Source organism: Eschrichtius robustus, chromosome X, assembly GCF_028021215.1.
Source record: "Eschrichtius robustus isolate mEscRob2 chromosome X, mEscRob2.pri, whole genome shotgun sequence".
Classification (NCBI taxonomy): domain Eukaryota; kingdom Metazoa; phylum Chordata; class Mammalia; order Artiodactyla; family Eschrichtiidae; genus Eschrichtius; species Eschrichtius robustus.
The window spans coordinates 29,861,760-29,884,085 of record NC_090845.1 but is presented as its reverse complement, the minus strand read 5'-3'; the positions used below and the strand labels follow the sequence as shown (position 1 = coordinate 29,884,085).

Below are 22,326 nucleotides of genomic sequence, written 5' to 3'. Positions count from 1 at the left end.
CTTCTGAAACCTTGATTTTAGCCCCTGAGACCCATTTTCAAACTTCTGACCTCCAGAACTGTAAAATAATAAATTTAGGTTGTTTTAAGCCACTAAGTTTGTGATAATTTATTACAACAGCCATAGGAAACAAATACAGCCATAAACATTTAATAATAACCAATTTTGCAAAATTTTAATTGAGTTTCTTTTTGGAGTTTATTTTTCTTAAATATAAGGAGTAAAAATAGGGTATAGAGAAAATGGCATGATCCCTGCATTTTAACCATAGAAATAAGTATTTCCAATATTTAAAAAATGACAAATTTGAATGTAACCACGTGGAACAATGACAATAAAGCAGACAAAAAGGAAAACGTGTCCATTTGGAAATGACGTTGAAAAAAAAAAAAATGAGGAGTAACAAACCAATTGTGTAGTCTTCCCTCCTGATTGTTTTTTTTTTTTTTTTTTCTGGATTTGTTTAACCCATTGCACCCATTTCTGGTTTAGAAACTGAACTGTAGTGAAGCATTGATGAATTCCATGGCATGGGAAGTACAATCACAGGAGCAGGAAAGTGAAGAATGTTTGAGAAGAGGAAGCAGAGTAGCTTGTAGAGAGGCCTTGTGGGCGTGTGGGCAGGGCTAGGCTTAGGAGTTAGGCAGACCAGGTACAAATGCTTTTCTACTTCTAGCTAGCTGGCTCTCCTTGGGGGAAATTATTAATCTTCTCTGAGCCTGTTCGTCATGTGTGAAAATGGGTATAATATCCAGCTAGGTAAAGTTTGTTGTGAGGATTAAAAAAGAATGTTTGTAAAACACCTAGCCCAGCTTCTGCTACATTGTAGCTACTTAAGAAGTTGTAGCTAAAATGTAATGGAGGAAAACATTGGAAAAGGAGGATCTAAATCATTTTATTCTACCTCCAGCACGGGTTAGCTTTGTGACCTCGTGTAAATTATGTAATCTCTGTGTGCCTCATTTTCCTTGTCCGGAAAAGAGAGTAAAAGTACCTAGCTCAGACGGCTGCTGTAAATTACTATATGTAAGGCGCTTAGCACAATGGCACACAGGAGACACACAATATCTAGTTGTTATTATTCTGTTGTAATTGTTATGCTGTGGGAGTTTGAATTGTAAGGCAGTGAACTTTCTGGAGAGTGGAGTGACAAGTTTTAGCAGATATTTTTAGTGAATACTGTATCTAAGTGGATCAAGATTAGGGGCAGATAATTACTATTAAGATTATAAGATGGATATTTATTAAACCGAAATTGCTCAGTCAGTTGCATCCCTCAGATTCCTTTCTTATTTTTTAACCTTCCATTTGTGCTGCCCATTGTACAAATATTTAATGCTCTTGACTCCTCTCTAGTAACTCATGTAGTGGGCGTTACTTTTGTCATTACCTGTGTATAATAGCATCACTTTTGTGAACCAAAAGCTTGGAATTAGCTTTTGCCTTTAGCCTACCTAGCTTTGTGAAGTTTTAATTGAAGTATTGACCTCATTAACACCTGCTCTGGCTACTATCTTAGAGAAAACTTCCCCTAAAAATAAGGTAGATCATTAATATAACAGAGAGAGAGAGAGAGAGAGAGAGGGAGAGAGGGAGGAAGAGAGGGAGGGAGGGAGGGAGAGAGAATTAAGACTGAGGTATTAGAATTTGGAACCAACTAACAGTACTGATTTATTTATTATAGGTTTTGGTCGCTGCCTAGTCTCACGCCACTAAAGCGTCTGAGGCAGCGAAGGGTAAGCAATTTGGCTCACCTCATATAAATAAAACAGAGAAAAGTGGATAGTTGGAGAATTCTTACTGCAACCTTTCTCCAGGGATTACTGCCGCTTTTTAAATTACTTAAAATTTATTGAAATGAGTGTTAATAATAAGCAACCATCCCAGTAAAACAGAATTAAACTTAACTCTTCCGAGTAATGTAAACAGCTTGGTTAGGTGTGCAGCATTGCAAAAACTATTCAAGGATTGATTACACTTGCCCTTGGAGCAGATCTAGAAGCTCCCAGTTGAGAAGCTGTGCATTTTCCTATCAAACAGAACATAAAGTTTCCATATTCCTTGGAATCAGCTTCACTTGAGCCATGTGTTTGCATGGAACTACGCCACATAAAGCAATTCCCCCCAGGCTGGGCTCCTTTCATGCTGCAGTGCAAGCGTGTGATTTACTGGCACCGTGTGCTAATGTAGACCCATTTTTATAGGATGAGAAATAGTACAGTCCAGGGAATTGAAAAGGATATCTGAGCTTCTCCCCATAGAATATGTCCCCTCCTTTAAAAGCTATCACAGTGCAAGTTCCAGTTGAGTTAAAGGCTGTTGTGCTCCCACAGGGAAATATATTCTATTGTAATTTTTATATCTCCTAATAACAGTCTGTTCTTTGTTTACTGAAGAGAGCTTTTATGTCATAAAGTGGTATTTTTTGACAGAGAAGCAGAATCATTGTTTTATTATAGAAATTTTCCTCTTGCACCAGAAAAATAAATAGCTCATCTCTTAAGCTCCTGGTCAATGTCTAACACCTCCTACCCCCCAGCAACACTTCACTGCAAGTATATTAACACTCCATAACAGCAACTCTACTCACCTACCAAGAAATGATCTTCATAAATGATTTAAGCTAAGCCATGGCTTAAACACATAGCACCCGATCAAAGACAGATTTTTCTCTTCCCCAGTCATATAATTTCTGAGAAGAAATAGATTAATGTCGGTCTCTGAGAATATGCAAAGTATGGTGTCTATTTTGAAACATGAGACCCAATTGTTAAGCTTTTATTCCTTATATGTATGTCCAAATCGTACACATCACACCATTTGATGCGAAAGTTTGATATAGATTTGTGCATACCTCTCCTCTTTTTGGATCTTGCCTCTCCTGTGTGAGTACACACAGGTGCGCTCTCTCTCTCTCTCTCTCTCTCTCTCTCTCTCTCTCACACACACACACACACACACATTTTACACTTGCTTATAAAACTCAAAGAGGTTTGCAAACCATTAAGAGAGCATTCCTAGCACAAGCACATCATTGTTCACTATCCATGTGTCGTCTTCACTTCGTAACACTCAAAACATAATGAAGTCAGAAGGTTGAAACCTGGTGGATTAAATATATTCTACATAACGTATTTCCCAATTACTGTTCCTGTGAAGAAACCTGGGCTAGCCATATTTGACTAACTTGTACCTAAGGTATTTGAATTCTTAGAAATATATTTATAGTTTTAATCGCCCCAAGACTGATTGATATAAATGTAATTATCCTTATTTTACAGACAAATAAACTGAGCCTGATTCTCTCCCTATATATGTAACATGAACAACTGTGCCAATTATTTTGATAATTCAAATCTTAATATCTACCATTTGAAGATGGGAAAAATCATTTGGGTGCTTGAATTATACCAGTTGATTCTGTACATGAATTTAATCACCTCTAGATGATTGCTCATTTCTCCACTTCACTTGCCACGTACAGGTAGTATCACAGAGCAGCGACGTCTCTTGCTTTGCCTCAGTTTATTGGTGGCTGCAGTTGGCAACAAAAACTAAGGTTCTTGTTTCAGTACTTAAATAAGTGGCATCTCTAAAATGTTTTGAAGACATGAAGAGGCTGAATAATTTTTAGCACAACCTTTTGTTTGCTTTGACTTTTTAGTTTTGAGGGGATTAGTACAGTACTTGTTAAAGAACAGTCAGGCTCCTTCCCTAGAGACGAGAGTCTTCTCTGAAGACTCATTTCCCAAAGAAAGTATCATATGTCTAATGCAGCAGTAGACTAAAGGATACTGAAAGGTTCACAGAATGTGACATCATAATATTATATTGATAATTCCTCTTACCCCTGATAGTAATCTTTGAAGTTATATTTCTGGAGAAATCCCAATTCTCATATTCTGAGAGTCTCCGTTTATTCTTTGGAGCAAGAATTTAAGATTTTAACAACATATTCTGAATGTTTACTTGTTTCTAAACTGAAACTACAGTCCCTCTCTACCCTCATCCTATTTAATGTAATATTACAAATGAGATAGAAAATCTGTTGAATAATTCTCTGAGATAGTTCTTTACAAGAGTGGGGTTGAATTTATTTTACTTATATGCAATGGAGTTATTTTCTCCTGGAATAAAGGGATGTCTGAAGCTAAATTGGAAATGTTTTGCATGTTTTCATGACAGGAAACTTAGTCAAAGAGGAGATAGATGAGATTTTTCTTAGATTGCTGCGACTGAGTTTTTCAGTCTTCTCTTCAAAAGGACTTTGGATGCAATGGTACAAGATTAATATTTCTAAAATGCCACTTTTATTTTGGCATTCCTCTGTTCTAAGACCTCCAAGGATTCCCCATTGCCTTCAACATAATGTCCTTAACTCATTCACCTGGCATTCAGAGCCCCAGCCTCCCTTCCCAACTTGATCACACTCATCATAATTCTCTACTCACTACAGAGTTGCCCTCCCCACTTTTGCCCAATCACCCTAGCGTATTCAGACCTCCATACATTGGTTTGAACTCAGTCCTTGTCCTGGAATCCCCCTCTCTCTCATCACTAGGTCGTTATCTATCGATCCTGTTCATCCTCCAAGTTATAGGCCAGGTTCCTGGTCCTCTGTGGCATTTCCCCTGCACGTGCTCATCTTAAAATCCCATTCTTCAGAATCTCGTTAGCATAGAGTCTGCAGCCTATGGACTATTGCGTTTGTCATTTACATATTATCTTCCATTATTGGCTAACTGCATGTGTGAGCACGCATGCGTAGGCCTGAAGGTCATCTCCCTAATTGCATCGCAAGTTCATTGAATTCACTGGGGATGCTCTTTTATGCCATCCTCTATCACCCACAAGATACACGCCCTACTGTGGTGTATTGTGCATAGAATACTGTCAATAAATATTTCCTGCCCATTTGATTGACCGGTGCTCAATTATCTGTCAGCTCTAGCCTCCTTTATCTGGGGTTTATACAGACTTTGGACAACATCTTTCAGACGCAAAATCAGGAGGTTCTGAACAAGGCAAAATATTAGAAATAATGCCCTCAGATAGTTACATTTCACTCTTCATGTTATGTAACTTATCCTCCATTTTATTGATTTGGTTCACTTATAATTCAATTTGCTGTATAGGGTACTCTGATTAGATAAAAGAAAATTTATCCTGACCAGTTGAAGTTAAAATGATTCAAAAATGGTGTTTTTCAAGCTAGAACAAGAAATGAATAATGAAAAGTTTGAGCAGGAATAATTCCAAAATATGTATATTGTAAAATGGTTTCGGTTTTCCGTTTCTTCTAAAATATATGTAGGGGTAAAAAAGAAATTATATCACTTATTTTATTGGGTCAAAATATCAGAAAGCCACAAATGTGATACATGTGACAAAAACTTGTCTTAAAACTGCCCCAATTATCCTCTGTCAATATGCTAAATTTACAGAACAACAGGGTTTCAAGACATGTGAACAATGGAGAATAACTAATAGATCTAATGGTGAATAGCTAAAAATGTCAGCACCCTTTCTATCAGCTTAGAACTGTATTTGCAAATCATTATCAACAAATTGTAGCCTGAAATTCTTCTTTCTTCTTGACTTTCAGATTATATTTCAAGATCCCCAATTTAGACCACATTTACTTACTGGCTTGTATAACTGAAAGGAGTTTTCATTTTTTGCATGTTAAGGGTTTTATGAAATGACAAGTAAATCAATCCTTTAAGTTTTCTGTGACAGAATAACTTGGAAATGATCATCATAATCTCTTTTTCAACAAAAGGAAAGAATTTATTTAAAAAAAAAAACATACTAATAGCAGATTAGTTTGTATTAGACCATTATAAGAAAGGCCTCAAATTTGGGAGGCTGAGGCACATTTCTTAGGTATCTATCACTTTTTTTGTTTTTAAAGTTGGCCAAATGATCAGTAATATTTATAATACTGATAAACACTGCCCGAAACAAGGGTGTGTGTTCTAGTAATTCCCACACCCTTCCAGTGTGGAATTTATCTTGTAATTTTCTTTCTTGTATCACTGTTTCCCCTTATTGTGTCCAGTCAGTTGGTCAATCAACACTTTTATTTATGGTTTTCTGTTGACTGTATTACCAGGAGAGGACTAAGAACCAAGGAAGGTATTCCAGCCAGAAAGAATAAGGTGTCCAAAGGATTACAAAAATCTTGGCTCCCATAGCTTCAGTTTTTCTAGTCTTCATTGTTTCCCATTTCCTCATGATAAAATCCAAACTGATTTTTTAAAAAACCAACCATAAACTGCTTCCACTATACCTATCTAAGCTTATCTCCCATTATTTCCAATGAATCCTAGACACCAGCCAGCCCAGCTGAGGCTTTGTTTCATTTCCATGCCTTTGCTCCTGCTTTCCATTCCCTACTAATGCCCCCCACTCCATGACCTAGCCCAGTCTCCCAAGGTTCAAGTGCAGCGCCATCTCTGGCTATGAAGCCTTTCATGAGAATTCTCATATATGGTTACTCCCCTCACTGATTCCTTTTAGTGGTTGTTTTTATCTTTACCATTCACTTTGGTACTTTGGCTTCACAGTTTCTCAGATCCACTTTCTAACTTCCTGTTCTACCCTGGGAGGACGAATAACATGGGCAGCAGCAGTGGGCTTGCTGACCCATTGGTTGCGTCCTCCTAATGGGAGGCACCAGCGGAGCAGAGGGTGACAGGAGAGAGAGTCAGGGGACGACTAGGTTCCTTTACTGACAGCCACAGCTGCTATGGAGGTCCTCTCCCTGCAGCTACTTCTCAGCTTCTATTAAAGGCACCCTCTAGTTAGCCTTTCAGGCCTTGAGGAGGAAAGGCTTCCCATCCCAATTTTTTTTTTTTTAATTTTTATTGGACTATAGTTGATTTACAAAGTGTGTTAGTTTCAGGTGTACAGCAAAGTGAATCAGTTACACATATCCATATATCCACTCTTTTTTTAGATTCTTTTCCCATATAGGCCATTACAGAGTATTGAGTAGGGTTCCCTGTGCTATATAGTAGGTCCTTATTAGTTATCTATTTTATATAGAGTAGTGTATATGAGCCATTTGCTTATTGCAGGAACCCTGACTGATTCAGTAGTTAATCAGTTAATCAGCTGAATAGATAATTTCCCCTTGCATGATCCCATTTCAATGCTCTTGTCCCATTTAATCACACCTGTATAATAATTATATCATACTATGTGATAGCTATACTATATTATACTATAGCATAGGTACTTTGTAACTATATCCTAATATCATAGCTTTTAAGTGTGTGAACCCTGGGGCCAAATCGCTTGTATTCGAAGTTCTACCACTTATTAACCTGTGATCCTGGACAAATTGCTTCCTTTACTTTCATTTTCCTTATCTGTAAACTAGGGATAATAAAAGAAGCAAATAGTACCTACCTCTTAGAGTATGATGAAGATGAAATTAATTAATTTTTTCTTTAGAACTTTGTTCTTATTATGCAACAAGAAATGTTCCAAGCATTTTATAAATATTAACCCGAGTAATTCTCATAACAAACTTAAGAGGTAGATACTCTTATTATTTTCATGTTAGTGGTAGAAGTAAAGAAGAGAGTAGTTAAGTAACTTGCTGAAAATAAGAAACCAAGTAGATGGCAGCCAGAATTCAAACCCAGGCAGCCTTACTCCAGAATCCATTCCCATAACCACTAACCTGTGATAGATTCTTCTGGTGCATAGTAAGTGCTCAATAGCAAGTATTGTTGTTGTTGTTAATATTATTTCCCACTGTATTAGTTCTTTATGAGTCTTTAGTTTTTGCTAGATTATGAGTTCCTTGAGAAAAGAGGCCAAGTTTTATCTTTCTATGTGTATTAGCCGAGTGCTTGGCATTTGCAGGTTAGTAACTGTGGGATTAGCTGTTTCCCAGGTATTTCCCAAGGCCACCCTAGCCTTAGGTAAAACTAATACTTAGCTAAAACGGGAAATGGAATTTGAGATCCCAGTGGCCATTATTGTTGCCGGAACCACAGGTTCCCCTTTTGGTCCCAAATTATTTTCTCAGATGATTCACCACTTTTGGGATAGGTCAAGTCCCCTGCTTCACTTCTGCTACAATCACAGTGACTTTGCTTCCCCAATAACCATTGGTAGTAAAAGGGTCCCATCTCAGAGGACAGCCAAGTGTCCTGTTCTGTTTTTCTTGACCAAAAGGTATTTTTTTTCCCAAATATGTATCTTTTAGCTTCATGATTGCTCCTTACAGAACTTTAGAACAAGTTCTCAGGAACTAAGCAAGAGGCATTTGATTGACATAATTTGCATTTAAGTGTGTTCTTCGCCATCACTTCAGGCAAGATACACAACTATTATTCTCTGCTCACTTCAGGGTTAAGGTCAGGATTGGCTACATAATTTGTGAGCCCCAATGACAAATGAAAATGCAGGGCCCCTTATTAAAAAATAATAAAGAATTTCAAGATAGCAACAGCAGCGTAAACCAAGTAAGGGGCCCTTCTATTTGCAGAGCCCAGTGCAGCCACTTTTAAGTTGCATGCCCGTGAAGCTGGCCCTGCTTGAGGTCTCTGCCTACCCAGGGCAATTCTGACTCAGAAAGACTTTACTTTTTTTTTTGTCTTAGCTTTGCTATCTTCCGTAGTCAGAAAACTTGACCCAAAGTTCCTTTTGTCATGTCTTTCAGGATTCCTGGTGTCTTGCTTTGATATCCCAGTGTTCTTGAGCTACAGGCATAGAACGGGACCATCCCCATCACCATGTAATACATATAAATAGTCTTGTTTTCCTTCAGTTAACATCTGGGCTCATTGAAAATAATGGTCATGCCCTTTAAGAAAAAAAGTAGCAGTGGTTTTTTTGTTTTTTTTTTAAATTTTATAGCTACTTTATTTATTTATTTATTATTTATTTTTGGCTGTGTTGGGTCTTCGGTTCGTGCGAGGGCTTTCTCTAGTTGCGGCAAGCGGGGGCCACTCTTCATCGCGGTGCGGGGACCGCTCTTCATCGCGGTGCGCGGGCCTTTCACTATCGCGGCCCCTCCCGTTGCGGGGCACAGGCTCCAGACGCGCAGGCTCAGTAGTTGTGGCTCACGGGCCCAGCTGCTCCGTGGCATGTGGGATCTTCCCAGACCAGGGCTCGAACCCGTGTCCCCTGCATTAGCAGGCAGATTCTCAACCACTGCGCCACCAGGGAAGCCCAGCAGTGGTTTTTAATACAGCTAATTAAAAAATACTAATTCACTTGAATCTTAAGAGTTATATTAATAATGTCCAGAAATTGTGAACTATACATCCAGGTGGTAATATCATGGAGTCGCCATATTATGTGGATCTGAAGAGCTGATGAGAGGTTTAGGGATTAGAAGGGCAAAAGTGGGTGTGTTAGTTGGGGCCTGAGTTTAAACGTCCCAAGACAGGATTAAACAGGAAATTATTTTATTAGAGAAAATATCAATGTGAAAGGAAATAGACAGGAAGCCAGGGAAGGTGGGACAGCCATTAGACCAAAATGCAAGTCTAACACGAAATGAAGGAAAAAGGGAGAGAAAATTGGGTAGAAGTACCCCAGTGTACAGTCTGAGGAAGGTTCAGCAAAGCTGTCGGGGAGACATGGAGCTGCAGTCAGCCAGAGGAGCCCCAGCTCTCCCAAGAAAGACTCTGCTTTAGTATCTTCATCACATTCAGTCATTGGTGGGGAGCAGTCTGTGGGAGGCTTGGCTTCTTCTCTCCAATGTAGTGATGGATTCCCAAATGCAGCAGCTAAAGTCCTCAGTCATTTAGATCTCAGTCATAAAAGGCTTGCACTTTCCCGGGGCCACCACAGTGGGTATTAGCAGCAATGGCACTTAAAGACGTGAAAGCGTAAAACTACTAGAAGAAAACAGGAAGAAAGCTTCTTGACATTAGCCTAGGCAATTATTTTTTGGATATGACACCAAAATCACAGGCAACAAAAGCAAAAATAGACTAGTGGGATTGCATCAAACTAAAAATGCTTATGCACAACAAAGGAAAAAATCAACAGAATGAGAAGGCAACCTATGGAATGAGAGAAAGTATTTGCAAACCATGTATCTGATAAGGGTTTAAGATCCAAAATGTATAAGGAACTCATACAACTCAAGAGTAAAATAATAATAATAATCAGATTTAAAATTGGGCAGAGGACCTGAATAAACGTTTTTCCAAAGAAGACATCCAAATGGCCAACGGGTCTATGAGAAGGTGCTCAACATCACTCATCATCAGGGAAATGCAGATCAAAATCACGGTGAAAATTACCTCACACCTGTTAGAATGGCTGTGATCAAAAAGACGAGAGATTACAACTGTTGGTGAGGGTATGGAGAAAAGGGAACCCTCGTACACTGTTGGTAACGAGGTTCCTCAGAAGATTAAAAATAGAAATACCATGTGATCCAGCAGTCTCACTTCTGGGTTTATATCTAAAGGAAATGGAGTCAGGATCCCAAAGAGATATCTGCACTCCCATGTTCACTGCAGCATTATTCACAATACCCAAGATATGTAAACAACTTAAATGTCCATCAGTAGATGAATGGATAAAGAAATTGTGGTATAGGTATATATACATTGGATATTATTAAGCCTTACGAAGGGGGAAATCCTGCCATTTTTGATAACATGGATGAACTTGGAAGACATTATACTAAGTGGAATAAGCCAGACACAGAAAGACAAATACTGTAAAATCTTACTTATATGTGGAATCTAAAAACAGTTGAACTCTGAGAAACAGAGTAGAATGATGGTTGTCAAGAGCTGCAGGATAAGGGAAATGGGATGATGTTGGTCATAGGCTACAAACTTCCAGTTATAAGATGAATAAGTTCTAGACGTCTAACGTAAAGCGTGGTAACTATAGTTACTAATAGTGTACACTTGAAATTTGCTAAGAGCATAGATCTTAAGTGTCCTCACCACACACACACACACACACACACACACACACACACACACAAGGTAACTATGTGAGATGATGGATATGTTAACTAGTTTGATTGTGGTGATCATTTCACAATGTATACATATATCAAAACAAGTTGTATACTTTTATATACAATTTCTATTTGTCAAATCTACCCAAATAAAGCTGAAAAAAAACTTTAAAAAATGGAGCTTAGGCACACAAGAAAATTGTGTAATTTAGATAAAGAAGATCTGAGAACCAGCTCCACTTCTTTCAGAAGACTCTCCTTGACACCCTAAATTTGGTTAGATATCTCTGCTGTATGCTTTGATAACTCCCTGTGCTACCCCTATTGTAATACTCACCTCAGTTTATTATAATTGATTATTTACTGCCTCTCCTCACTACTAGTTCATTTTTCACTTGAGAATAATAATTTTTCCTCCTTCACTGCTATATCTCCTATGACTAGCTCAATGACTGACATAACATAAATATATAAAAGTATTTGCTGAAACCCAAATTGGGGTACATTCTACAAAATACCTGGCTTGTATTCTTCAAAATAATCAGTGATATGAAGTTCAAAGAAAGGCAAAGAACTATTTCATATTAAAGGTGACTAAAGAGATAGGACAACTAAATGCAATGCATGAGGCTGGACCAGTAAATGAAAGGCAATTAAAGGAGTAATTTTTATACTATGAATAAAGAATGTAGATTAGATTATAGTACTAAAGCCATGTTAAATTTCCTGAACTAGAAATTGAGCTGAGGTTGTGTAAGAGAATGCATTTGTTTTCAAAAAATAAACACTGAAGTATCTAGGAGTAAAGGGCATACTATCTGCAGATTATTCTCAAATGGTTCAGAAGAGAATATATATAATATTACATACACAGATATTATGTGTATATGTAATGATAGAATGATAAATGATAAAATGTGGCAAAATATTAACAATTAGTGAATCTGGGTGAAGGGCATGTGTGAGTTCTTTGACCATTCTTACAAATTTTCTGTAACTCCTAGATTATATAAAAGTAAAATGCTTTTTTAAAAAGTATTTCTTGAGTGAATGAAGGACAAAAGGATAACCACAGTTAGAAGGTGCTTGTGAAGAAGTTGCCAACCGAGATGCTGGTAGAACATTCAGAGAAGTAGAAAAGTTATGCCCAGCAGGAAAATATCCAGGCCAGTTTAAAATGTAAATGAGAAGTGAGGAAGTGGAGGACAAAAAAGACAACTTTGGGTTTAGCCAATCTATTTGGAGAGGCAGCCGAATGCAAGAATAGAAGCCAGAATTAAGGCCCTCCGGGAGGCAGTTGAAAGCTAGACAGATGATTAGCATCAGCACGGGCAAATCTCTTTCAGTTACTAGAAAGGCTACAATTTAGGACCTACCTGACTTAAATGCTTATTTTCTTCCATACATAAAGTAGTTCTGTAAACTCTCTCACCTTGTCAATCTTTAATGTTAATTTTTTAAATTGTAAATAAAAGACTATAAGGTCTCCATTTTTACATTACATGTAAGTTGAATTCATGCTTATTTCCTGAAAATGGCAACAAGTGAAAATCACCATGGTCCTTTGTTCTAAAGTTAACTATGTGAAGATTGTTGATTTTTGTAGAAAAATACTAAAAATGTAACAAGTTTCTGGTTAAGGTCTAAGACATAAATACTAAATATTCAACTACACATATAGAGTTTTCTATTTGAGTATTATTTAGGTAGTATTTCATTTTAACAAATAGCATTACGAAGTGTAATTCTTTCTAAGAGCCTAAAATGACCTACTTCTAGTACGCATGGCTCCATTGGTTAACTCCCTTTTTCATAGAATTGCTATTTATAACCATTTCTGTCAACCCTGGGGAGACTTGGTAGGATTAACGACTTTTGATTCACTTTGTATTTGAAGATTTTTTTTTTTTCTCCATCTTTGCTCAGCTAGTGGAATCCATGATGAATTCTCATCTCCAAGGGGTAAGCTGTTTTTAGTAAAGCCCGGTAGCTGGCTTATGACTCCTTAGAAATAGCACTGATTCCTTTCTTCCCTTGTGTTTGTTTCTTCCAGAATGATAGATCCCTGTAGACGTGCTGAATTATCATGCTTAGGTACTGTTAAGCATGTAATAGTTCTAGTTTTGTTCACTTAAGTTATAACTGTGTGAGCTCATATCAGAAAAATAAGCATAATTAGCATTCTACTTGTTTAGTATGACAAATATAGACCACTAAACCTAGAATAAAGAAATTGAACAATAGAAGACAACTGGAGGTCATATGAGGATGAAGATTAGAGTAGAAACAGTGTTTCTGAGAGAGTAGCATCTGGTATGAGCACCAGATTGGGGGCAGAGAACAGAATTTTGTAGATGGATATTTTGGAAGTGGGTAGTTTGAGTAATGATTAGATGTAAGGTGTTCTCTCATCTGTGGGTGGCTCAATGGAATAGAGATGAAGGTCATTGTATTTGAGAAGTTATGGGATTATAAAATTAAAGAAATTGTAATAGCAAATAGAGTACACTCAAAAGAAAACCAAATGAAAAGAAAAAATAATTGTTCCTCTCATTGCGTGCATGTGTCCTGTTTTTTAACAAGAAGGTATTTCAGTCACTGTTTGCATAAAGCTTAACAAAAAATATTAAATGAAGCCATATTCAGATCCTTCCCTTTATTTCTGGAAGGAAAATTGAAGAAGAAAATTCCCATTCTGGTCTACTGAGAAACCACTATTTAATTAGCATATTAGCATCTCATAAATTCCATATATATACATACACACATAATTATTATTATTGTACATTTTCTTTTTTGAAATGGACGTTTGTATGTGTTGACCAAAAAGTGGGATAAAGTTACAGTTTTGTTTTGAAATCTTTTAGAAAGGCATAGTTTTATTGCAGTTGTGAATCTCCTTAGATTTTTAAGGAGGCTGCTTCCAAGGATGTCATTAATAATCTTCTCAGGTGCTTATAAAGCATGTGTCTGTCAGCAGAATTAGAGAATTACCCAACTAGAGAACAGGTTTCACAGTACCCTGAGACCTATTTTGTTCATTGGAGAGGAAAATGGCTGGTTTTAAGTCTAAATTGACATGCTTGCTAATTTCAGCAGTAAAAGCTGTTCATTGTGGTCAGGTTTAATTTAGAGCCTGGTAAGGTTCAGATTAAAGTTGATCAAGTTACTTCTACAACAGACTTCTTAAACGAACTTTATAATCCTAAAAGAATGGGAAAAGTACAGCCATCATTGGGTTATGTATCCAGAATTTAGAAGCAAAGAATGGCCTGGTTGTTTGAGGGTGGATTAATATTAAATCAAAGAAAAAATGATGATAAAGATAATCTTTGCTATATAAAAATTTCCAAGTATCAGAAAACACAAAATTTTATTTAAATTGCATAAAACATACCTAATGTATTCATTCACTGCTATATCCATAACACCTAAAACAGTGCCTACACTTGATATTTATAAAAAGAAAAAGGTGAGTGAGTAAATGAATGAAATTGTGTACTTTGCTAGCTATGTGTATATAGAGGGGAAGATTTGACTTTATGGTTTCTGGGTAAGTCTGTTGTTTTTAAAATGTATTATTGAATGTATTAAACATTTAAAAGTCAGGAATTCCAAAGTACCTTCTGAGCTTGCTGTGTCACAGGTGACCAGAGTGTAACATTCTAATCCTGGAAAACATCTTATTTCGTAAAATCTGTCTGCTACTATATGGTTCCTACTTTAGAATTTATTCAGTACTCTCCAGCTGACTTATGCCACTTACGTCAATAGCTGTCTTTGGCAATTTGTTCCATATTTCAAACACACTTTTGTGTAAAGAAACCATAAAAGTTAGAAACCTGAAAATTGGATTTTTCTTCTGAGCAATCACAGCTTACAAATGTGGAAAATTTGTTAAAAGTTAACCCCTCCAATTTTTCAATAGAGAGGGGAAAACGCTCAAAATAGATGTGTGATGTTTGGATAAGTTCTTCCCATTATCTTAACACGACTAAAAGCAATTGAGCTCAAATCACGAGGCCTATCTCCCTACCTCTTCACAAAAAAAATACTACAGAATGATCAAAATTTGGCCTTTCTAAATACAAAAGTGTTTAGAAAATCAGCACCAGTCAAAGGGCATAGTAGATAACTGATTTTCATAAACATTACCATCTACCACATTTCACCTCTTCACTTTCATTGGCCTCATGTGGTAGTAGAAAGAGCATAAGATTTAAAACCATAAAGACTTCTGGCTTAGTTATTAGTGTGGTTATTAGGAGACTAAAAATGAGAAAACATGTGTAAAACATCTGCCACATACTGGTTTTAAACTAATAACAACCAATAAGATGTATTCAGTTTTAGTACAAGAACAAGGAAGATACCTTACTTTTCCTGAAACTTCTTTGTAAATATCACTGGGATTTGTGCCCTTAGTGTAGAGAGAGTAGATGACAGAGTCAGTAGATGGACACTTGAGGGAAGGAGGACGTTGCTACCCATAATTAAATATATACTGTATGGTCAGACCACTCAAGATGGCTGTTCTCTTGCTCTCAGTACATCCCCTGCCCGACCAGTGCCTGTTTCGCCTGTATCTTACCCACATGACTGACCTTCCTGCATACTTGCCCCAGGCCCCAGCTGGTGATTGTTTTCATCAAAGGGGCAGTGAGGGGCGTGCCCCTCTACTGGTTTCCCTGGTAACTAATGAGCCCACCTGATGTCATTTCCCCTATAACTGGCCATCTCCCCCCCACTCCCCCACCGGGAATGAAGACTGCCGCCATGTCCTGCCTGCCGTCCGCTACACACGCTGGGGTGTTGCCTCCAAGACCTTCCTTCAGACAGGTCAGCTCCCCCATCCATTAAACCACTGATGTCTCTGTTGCTGACTCCGGGCTCCTTCTTCAGTCTTGAAGCTGGGCAAACACAGGCCTTGTAGGCCTGCCGGGTGCAGCCCAACATATATATATTTGTTGGCTTCATTGTCTTTGGTACTTTTATTATAGCAGTGTTAAAGTCAGTTGTAATACAGAATACAAATATTAACTTCTAGCCTGATGCTTTCCAAACTTGCCTGATCATAAAAATTAAGCAGAGAATTTGTTAAAAATGCAGATTTCCAGCCCTCCACCTGCCATCTAATTCATTCACTCTGAAGTGAGGCAAAGGAATCACGTGATTCTTACTAGAGTCGATTTTGGGGAAAGACTAATTTAGCTCATCTACATCACCTCATTTTATAGGTGAGGAGTTTCAGGTACAAAGAAGTAAGTTATATCTCTTAAATCACTTCTCTGCTTTTTCTGTTTCTAAAATATACACCTTAATTTTGACACTGCACAGAAAGAGATTACAGGTATAAATAGCTGTCTTTCTCTTAAATACATTGTCATAATTCAAAATTACATTTTTTTACTCATGGCACTCATATGTTGGTTTAAGTAAACCCAGGTACTCTGAAATGACTCTGTCTAATCTCTTAAATAGTAAAGCAAATCCATAATCAAGATTTTCACTTGAAATATTTTCGGTATCTAAAAATGAAACACATTTCTTGTTAAATTGTTCTCTGTAAAGCCTTACACATTAGAGATTTATCTCTAGTAACATCTTTTTTTATTTCTAAAAGTGCTTTGGTTGGTTTGAAAATTACACTTTACTTTGTATTCCATAAAAGGAATGCACAGTGCTGGAGAACCTCAATATTGTTATATCTGTTCCTTCAGGCAACACTGCAGGATTTGGAACAGAGGCGCCCCCAGTTGGAAGAACTCATTACTGCTGCCCAGAATTTGAAAAACAAGACCAGCAATCAAGAGGCTAGGACAATCATTACTGATCGAAGTAAGTCTTTTCGTAACGGGCACGTGAAACTTAAGGAAACATGTACGAAAAGTTTCTATAATGACTTAAGTTCATAAACCTCCATCACGTTTATAAGAATAGTCTAAACAGTTGTATATTAAAACTATTGTAATTAAGATTTTTAGTCCATAATGTTATCTTTCAATAACTGAATGTAATTCTGTGGAATAGAGAAAATATAATTTTCATCAGTCCAGACTTATGTAGTTGCAAAGCATGGCGGGGGGCTGCTGTGGTGAGCATGGCTGTGGCAGAACATTTGCTCCTCACTTGTCATTTATCTGGGCTGGCATCCGTGGAGATGCCATTCTCTTCCCTCATATCCTTGTTTGTTGGTTCAAGCAGGCAGTTGCTTCCTGGACCATCTTTGTTTCCTGTCTGCAGTGGCACTTTCAGATCTAGACGTCTCTCTGCTGCTTGGATGCCCTCATTGTGTAATATCAGAGATCGTTGTACCATTCCTCATGCCATACTGGGGTGGGTGGGAACTTTGAGAGGCTGTTTAAGGCCCATCTGCCTAGACATTGCACCTACTCTTCTTTATACGGCATGATTCAGAGTGACTGTGCATGAGGTCAGGAAGAGGGATAGAGGGAAGGGTATGGGAAACTGCTTTCCATCCTGTTTTCCTCAGAGGCTCTTCTCAGAAATAAGGCCCAGGTCACCTCTGCTATCAGATTCTCTTGGATCTCCCTGGGTTTCCTCCCTTCCTTCCACCTCCTTTCCCTCCAGGGATACATATCAACATTAAATTTTCTTACTTCCCCTGCAATGCCCGCTCGTTTCCCCTCCCGCGTCCAGAGGAATCTTTTCTAGTGCAAGAGTAGGGAAAACCTTCGTTTAATCATCTTTTTTTTCCTTCCAAAGCTTTTGTCTTATACCAGGCCTAGGCTTTTGAAACTTAAAAACCAAGAGTCTATGTCTTCATAATATACATTCTGTTGTGTCAGCACTTCCCTAAGGAAGTAGAAGCAGAATGTCTGGCTGCCAGTATGTTGGGGGAGGGGAAAGAGTAACCAGAATCGAAGGTTAATATTTGGAAAATATTATTAGTCATACTTAACATTTATTAGGTAAATAGTGATAATAGCTCTTATTTTTTTGAGTACCTCCCAGGTATCAGGCAGTACGTGTGTGTGTGCGTGTGTGTGTAAAACCTTTACAAAATCCTGTCAGCTAAATTTCATAATCCCCATTTTATAGGTGAGGAAACAGTTTCTGAGAATGGTTAACTTGTTCAAGCTTACAAAATAAGCAAAGAACAGAGCTTAGAATTTGCAAATGTCTCTTTCTGGCTTAGAAGTGTGTGTTCCTTTAAGAATGTTTACCACGTCCCACCTTGTTTTGATGTTTTTGTTAATGACCTGAATCACTAGGACTAGGACTAAAGACGGTTTCAGTCTGCAATTATGGACATTTGATTCACTTCCTGGAGACATTTCCCCTTTCAGTTGTAGTGAATATTAGTTAAAATGGACTCTTCTTGATTTTGAAATTTTAACTATTGTTGATTAAACAATGTATTTGGATATATACTAATGTATTAGTTAGGTGGCAGTAGCCACTGTAACAGGTAAGCTCTCAAATCTTGCTAGTCTACCACAGTATAAGTTCACTTTTTATTCTGGTGTATTCCAAAGTAAACAGCACTTAATGAAGTCATTCAGGAGCCCAAGCCCCTTCCAACATTTGTGTCCAGAACATCAAAGTGTTATGCATTTAATGGGCAGGTGAGGAACGAGTATTGACCATTGGAATTTATTATGAGCCAGGCCTGGAAGTCGTGCACGTTACTTTGTTCATAATCTGTTGGCTGGAACTTGTCACATGGCCACATCTAACTGCAAGGGAATCTGGAAAATAATGTCCAATGTTGAGCCCAGGAAGAAGAGAAATTAATTTGGCAAGAAACTAGTCAGTCTCTTCCACAGCTAATTTGGACAAGAATGCACTTAAGTTCTATAGTTCTGTGTAATGTATAGAATGCCATTTCGAAAACCAGCAATACAAGAGCAAAATTGCCTTGTAATGACCAACATAGATAGCTGTCCAACTGATATAGTGGAGTGTTCCTCCCTCAGACTGGAACCATGAGGCTTCCCCAACCAGGTTGATACACACAGGCCTAAAAGTGTGAGTGATTTATGAGACTGAATTCCCACTACACAGTTAAGTGCTCTGTTTCTTGCCTGAGAAATATGGAAATTGGGCTAAGATGTTTATACAAATCCAAACATACTATATAGAAAGTCATTTGTTATTTTACCAATGAAAAAACCTTCTTTTTTCCCCCAAGAGGAAAATAACACTCATTTGTTTTACAGTATCCATTCAGCTTTGTCTAAACATTTTCCATTATCCCTTGCAATCTCTTTTAAATATTGTATTGACTTTTTTTCATGATGTAGATTAAAATTGAGTGACTGGAGGGCAGGTTTGTATATCTCTGCTAATATCCAGTGATTTGAACAGTTCTGCTTTTCTAAGCTTTTGTCTTTTAGGAATGAGTGCCTTTATGAATATTTGCAGCATAGTGGAAAGATTCCAACCCAAATGGTCCAAAAAAGCATTTTCTTAAAATCAAGTGTCTGTTGAGACATGTCATGTTTCTTATTTAGAGCCTAAGCCAGAATCTTAGTTCTAAATATGCCTGGAGCCTCTAATGCTGGTACCAGGATAATTCTGACAAGATATGTTTATCTAAACAATGTCATTTGCAGCCCTGCTATACTTCAGTTTATCTCTTCATTTGAAATCAATAAAATGGGATGGAGATTCAGTACTCGTAAAGTTTCAATTGTGTTCAAAATAGAATTTTTCTTAGTATAGATTTGGTTTTCAGGGAACGCGTAGAAATAAGATACTTGCTCATAAAATTGTATTTTCTTATTTGAAGATTTCAGTATTCCTTTTTTATTGCCCTGAAACTTCTAGAAATACTTAAAAAGGAATCAGCTAAATAAAGAAAAATATTCAGTAAGTATATAGTACTATATTGAAACATGGTTCCCTCCTTGGTAAATCCCAGTTCATAACTTTGAACAGTTGGGGAAATCTGTACATAGTTATTATATTCTGTCAAGAGAAAAGGCCAGTAAAAAGCAATTCTTCTCTACTAGTAGCTGGGGCTGCAAAATACCAACCATGTATCACTGTATAAAACTGTTTCCATGGTATCTGTTGTTTTCAGGTGATTATACTGATGGAAATCATGTTGTAATAATCTAGGTGAAAGAATAAATTTCATTCTAAGAGCATTCAGGTAAAAAATTCTCCTCACTGCTTCTGATGGTCAAACTGCTCATTTTCCTTCAGTTGCTGAATGTGTCAACCATTCCTGGTCATTTTCTTCTGTAAAAGGGCTAGGTCAGGAGATCAAAAACTGATAAGAAGGATTTAAAATTGCTTCCTTGGAGGTTTCTGAATTATGCAAAACTCGTGTTCATGTCCGTTACTACTGCAAATCTTAGTACCATAATACCTCTCATAGCAGTAAGGAGGATATGGAAAAAAAGAACTGCTCTCTTATTGTTCTGTTTATTCCTCAAATAATATTGGTGAACATGGCTCATCTGACATTTGTATCTGAGAACCTTGCTTCTGTAGCTTCTCCCTCCATAATCCCCACCATTACCATTTTAAAGATCTGTGGCAATAGCACATACAGGTTTTAAGGGCAAGCTGCCTGGGCTGGCCACTTAGTACCTTTGTGACCCTGAACAAACAACTAATCTCAGTAAACTATCTGATTTCGGTTTCCTGCTCTATAAAATAAGATTACTTCTGTCCACCTCAAGGTTGGGAGAATTAAATGAGTTATTACATGAAGAGCACTTAGCTCCTGGCCATAGTAAGAGTTCAGTGAATGTTATCTCTTGTTGTTTTAATTATAATCTAATTGGGTTGTTTGAATGCTTAGTGGGAGAGCATTTAAAGCATTTAGTAAGCTCTTAAGTAACTATCTGATTTTTCCACTACCCACCACACGCCCCCCAAAAAAATGGAGAGAGAGTTTTAGAAGATCAAAAGGAGAAAGTTGCTTTGGAAAAGATGGAATAAGATATATAAGTAGAATTAAACAAATATTTGGAAAAGCCTTCATGTGAGTGATACTACAAAAAGCAAGGCAATTGATGTAAGCTATTTCCTTTTCAGTATTTACTGTAACCTTAGGAGGTGGGCATTATTATAGAGACAGAAAACTGAAGCTCAGAGACCTTAAATAACATGCCTGGGGTCCTAGTAAAATGTCATGCGAGGGACTAGGATTTAAACTGATGTCTATATAATTCTAAAGCCTGAGGCACATCAAATAGTAAGGGCTTGTTAGTCAAAAAATAGAAAGATTTATTTGAGAACTTAAAATATTAGGAGTAACCTCAGTTTACTATAATATGAATATAATGTTTTACTGCTCCCATTTATATTGTTGTCTTCTATGCATTTGCATGTCTAATTATAGGATTGTCTCTTACATGTGTTGGAAATGTGCAAGATAGTGGACCTCAGTAATCTACTAGCTGTTCAACCTTGTCCAAGTAGATTCACTTCTCTAAGCCATGGTTCCGTCATCTGTCATGTGGGGATAATAATAATACTTAAGCTGGTAGGGTGATTATAAAGATAAAATTACATGATGTTTCTAAAGTGAAGACCTGGCACATATTAGATGCTCATTAAATGGTAGATACTATCAAGATGAGATGAATCTGGTACAGAGGAACTGGAGCTGGGAGAATATGAAGGGGAAATAATATATGGCCTTTTATTATCTAACGCAAGGGTGGAACTTCTAAAACAAAATACCAAGTGTTAAGAGAGAGTTGTTTCTTTTAAAATTATTTTTTCAGCAAAGACTTTTTCAAACTAGTCCAAACTTCTTTGAGAAATTTGGTGACATCATATAAATTTTAAGAGAATGAATTTGTATCGTATTGCTTAAAAAGCTGGTGTACAGGGCTGTAGAGAAGAGAGTGCTCTACTGTATGAGAATGAAAATACTCTCACAGGATTTCTGAATTAACTGACAGTTTTTTGGCAGCTTTGTCAACCCATCATTCATTGCTGCAACCAAATGTAAGAAATACTTCATGGTGAAATAAAAAGACTGTTATTCTCCACATTTTTATGAAATCTCTATTGCTAATGAAATGCCAGCCAATATCTTCCTCTCAGGTATTGTCTAGTAGAGAGTTGCTTATTTTAGAAGAAGTGGAGTCAACCATATAAATTTCCTTCTTTTGACATCTAGCACCTGCTGTCAACCTGTTATAACTACAAGCAGCTCTCAAAGTTTACATCCACCAGGATGCCGCTGGCAACCCAAGAGTTCAGTTCAGTAAATATTTGAATGCTTACTCTGTGCAAGTTAACATCAGAGGTGATGGAGGGGATACAGGGAGGAATGATTCAGCCTTTGTCTTAAAAGAGCTAACAATCAAATGTGGGTATTTGGACAAGTATATCCGGGCAAGGCAGTCTACGGTAAGTACTTCTGTAGAGAAGTATTACAA

General features: G+C 37.3%; 1 protein-coding gene across 4 annotated transcripts in view; it reads left to right on the top strand.

Moving 5' to 3' along the window:
* DMD (dystrophin) overlaps window positions 1-22,326 on the top strand; it is a 1,739,631-nt gene that overhangs the window by 1,068,610 nt on the left and 648,695 nt on the right. For all 4 annotated transcript variants that reach the window (XM_068533306.1, XM_068533307.1, XM_068533305.1 and 1 more), the window contains one exon: window positions 16,675-16,792. In XM_068533306.1, the coding sequence (XP_068389407.1) occupies window positions 16,675-16,792 (118 nt within the window). The remainder of the gene's footprint in view (window positions 1-16,674; window positions 16,793-22,326) is intronic.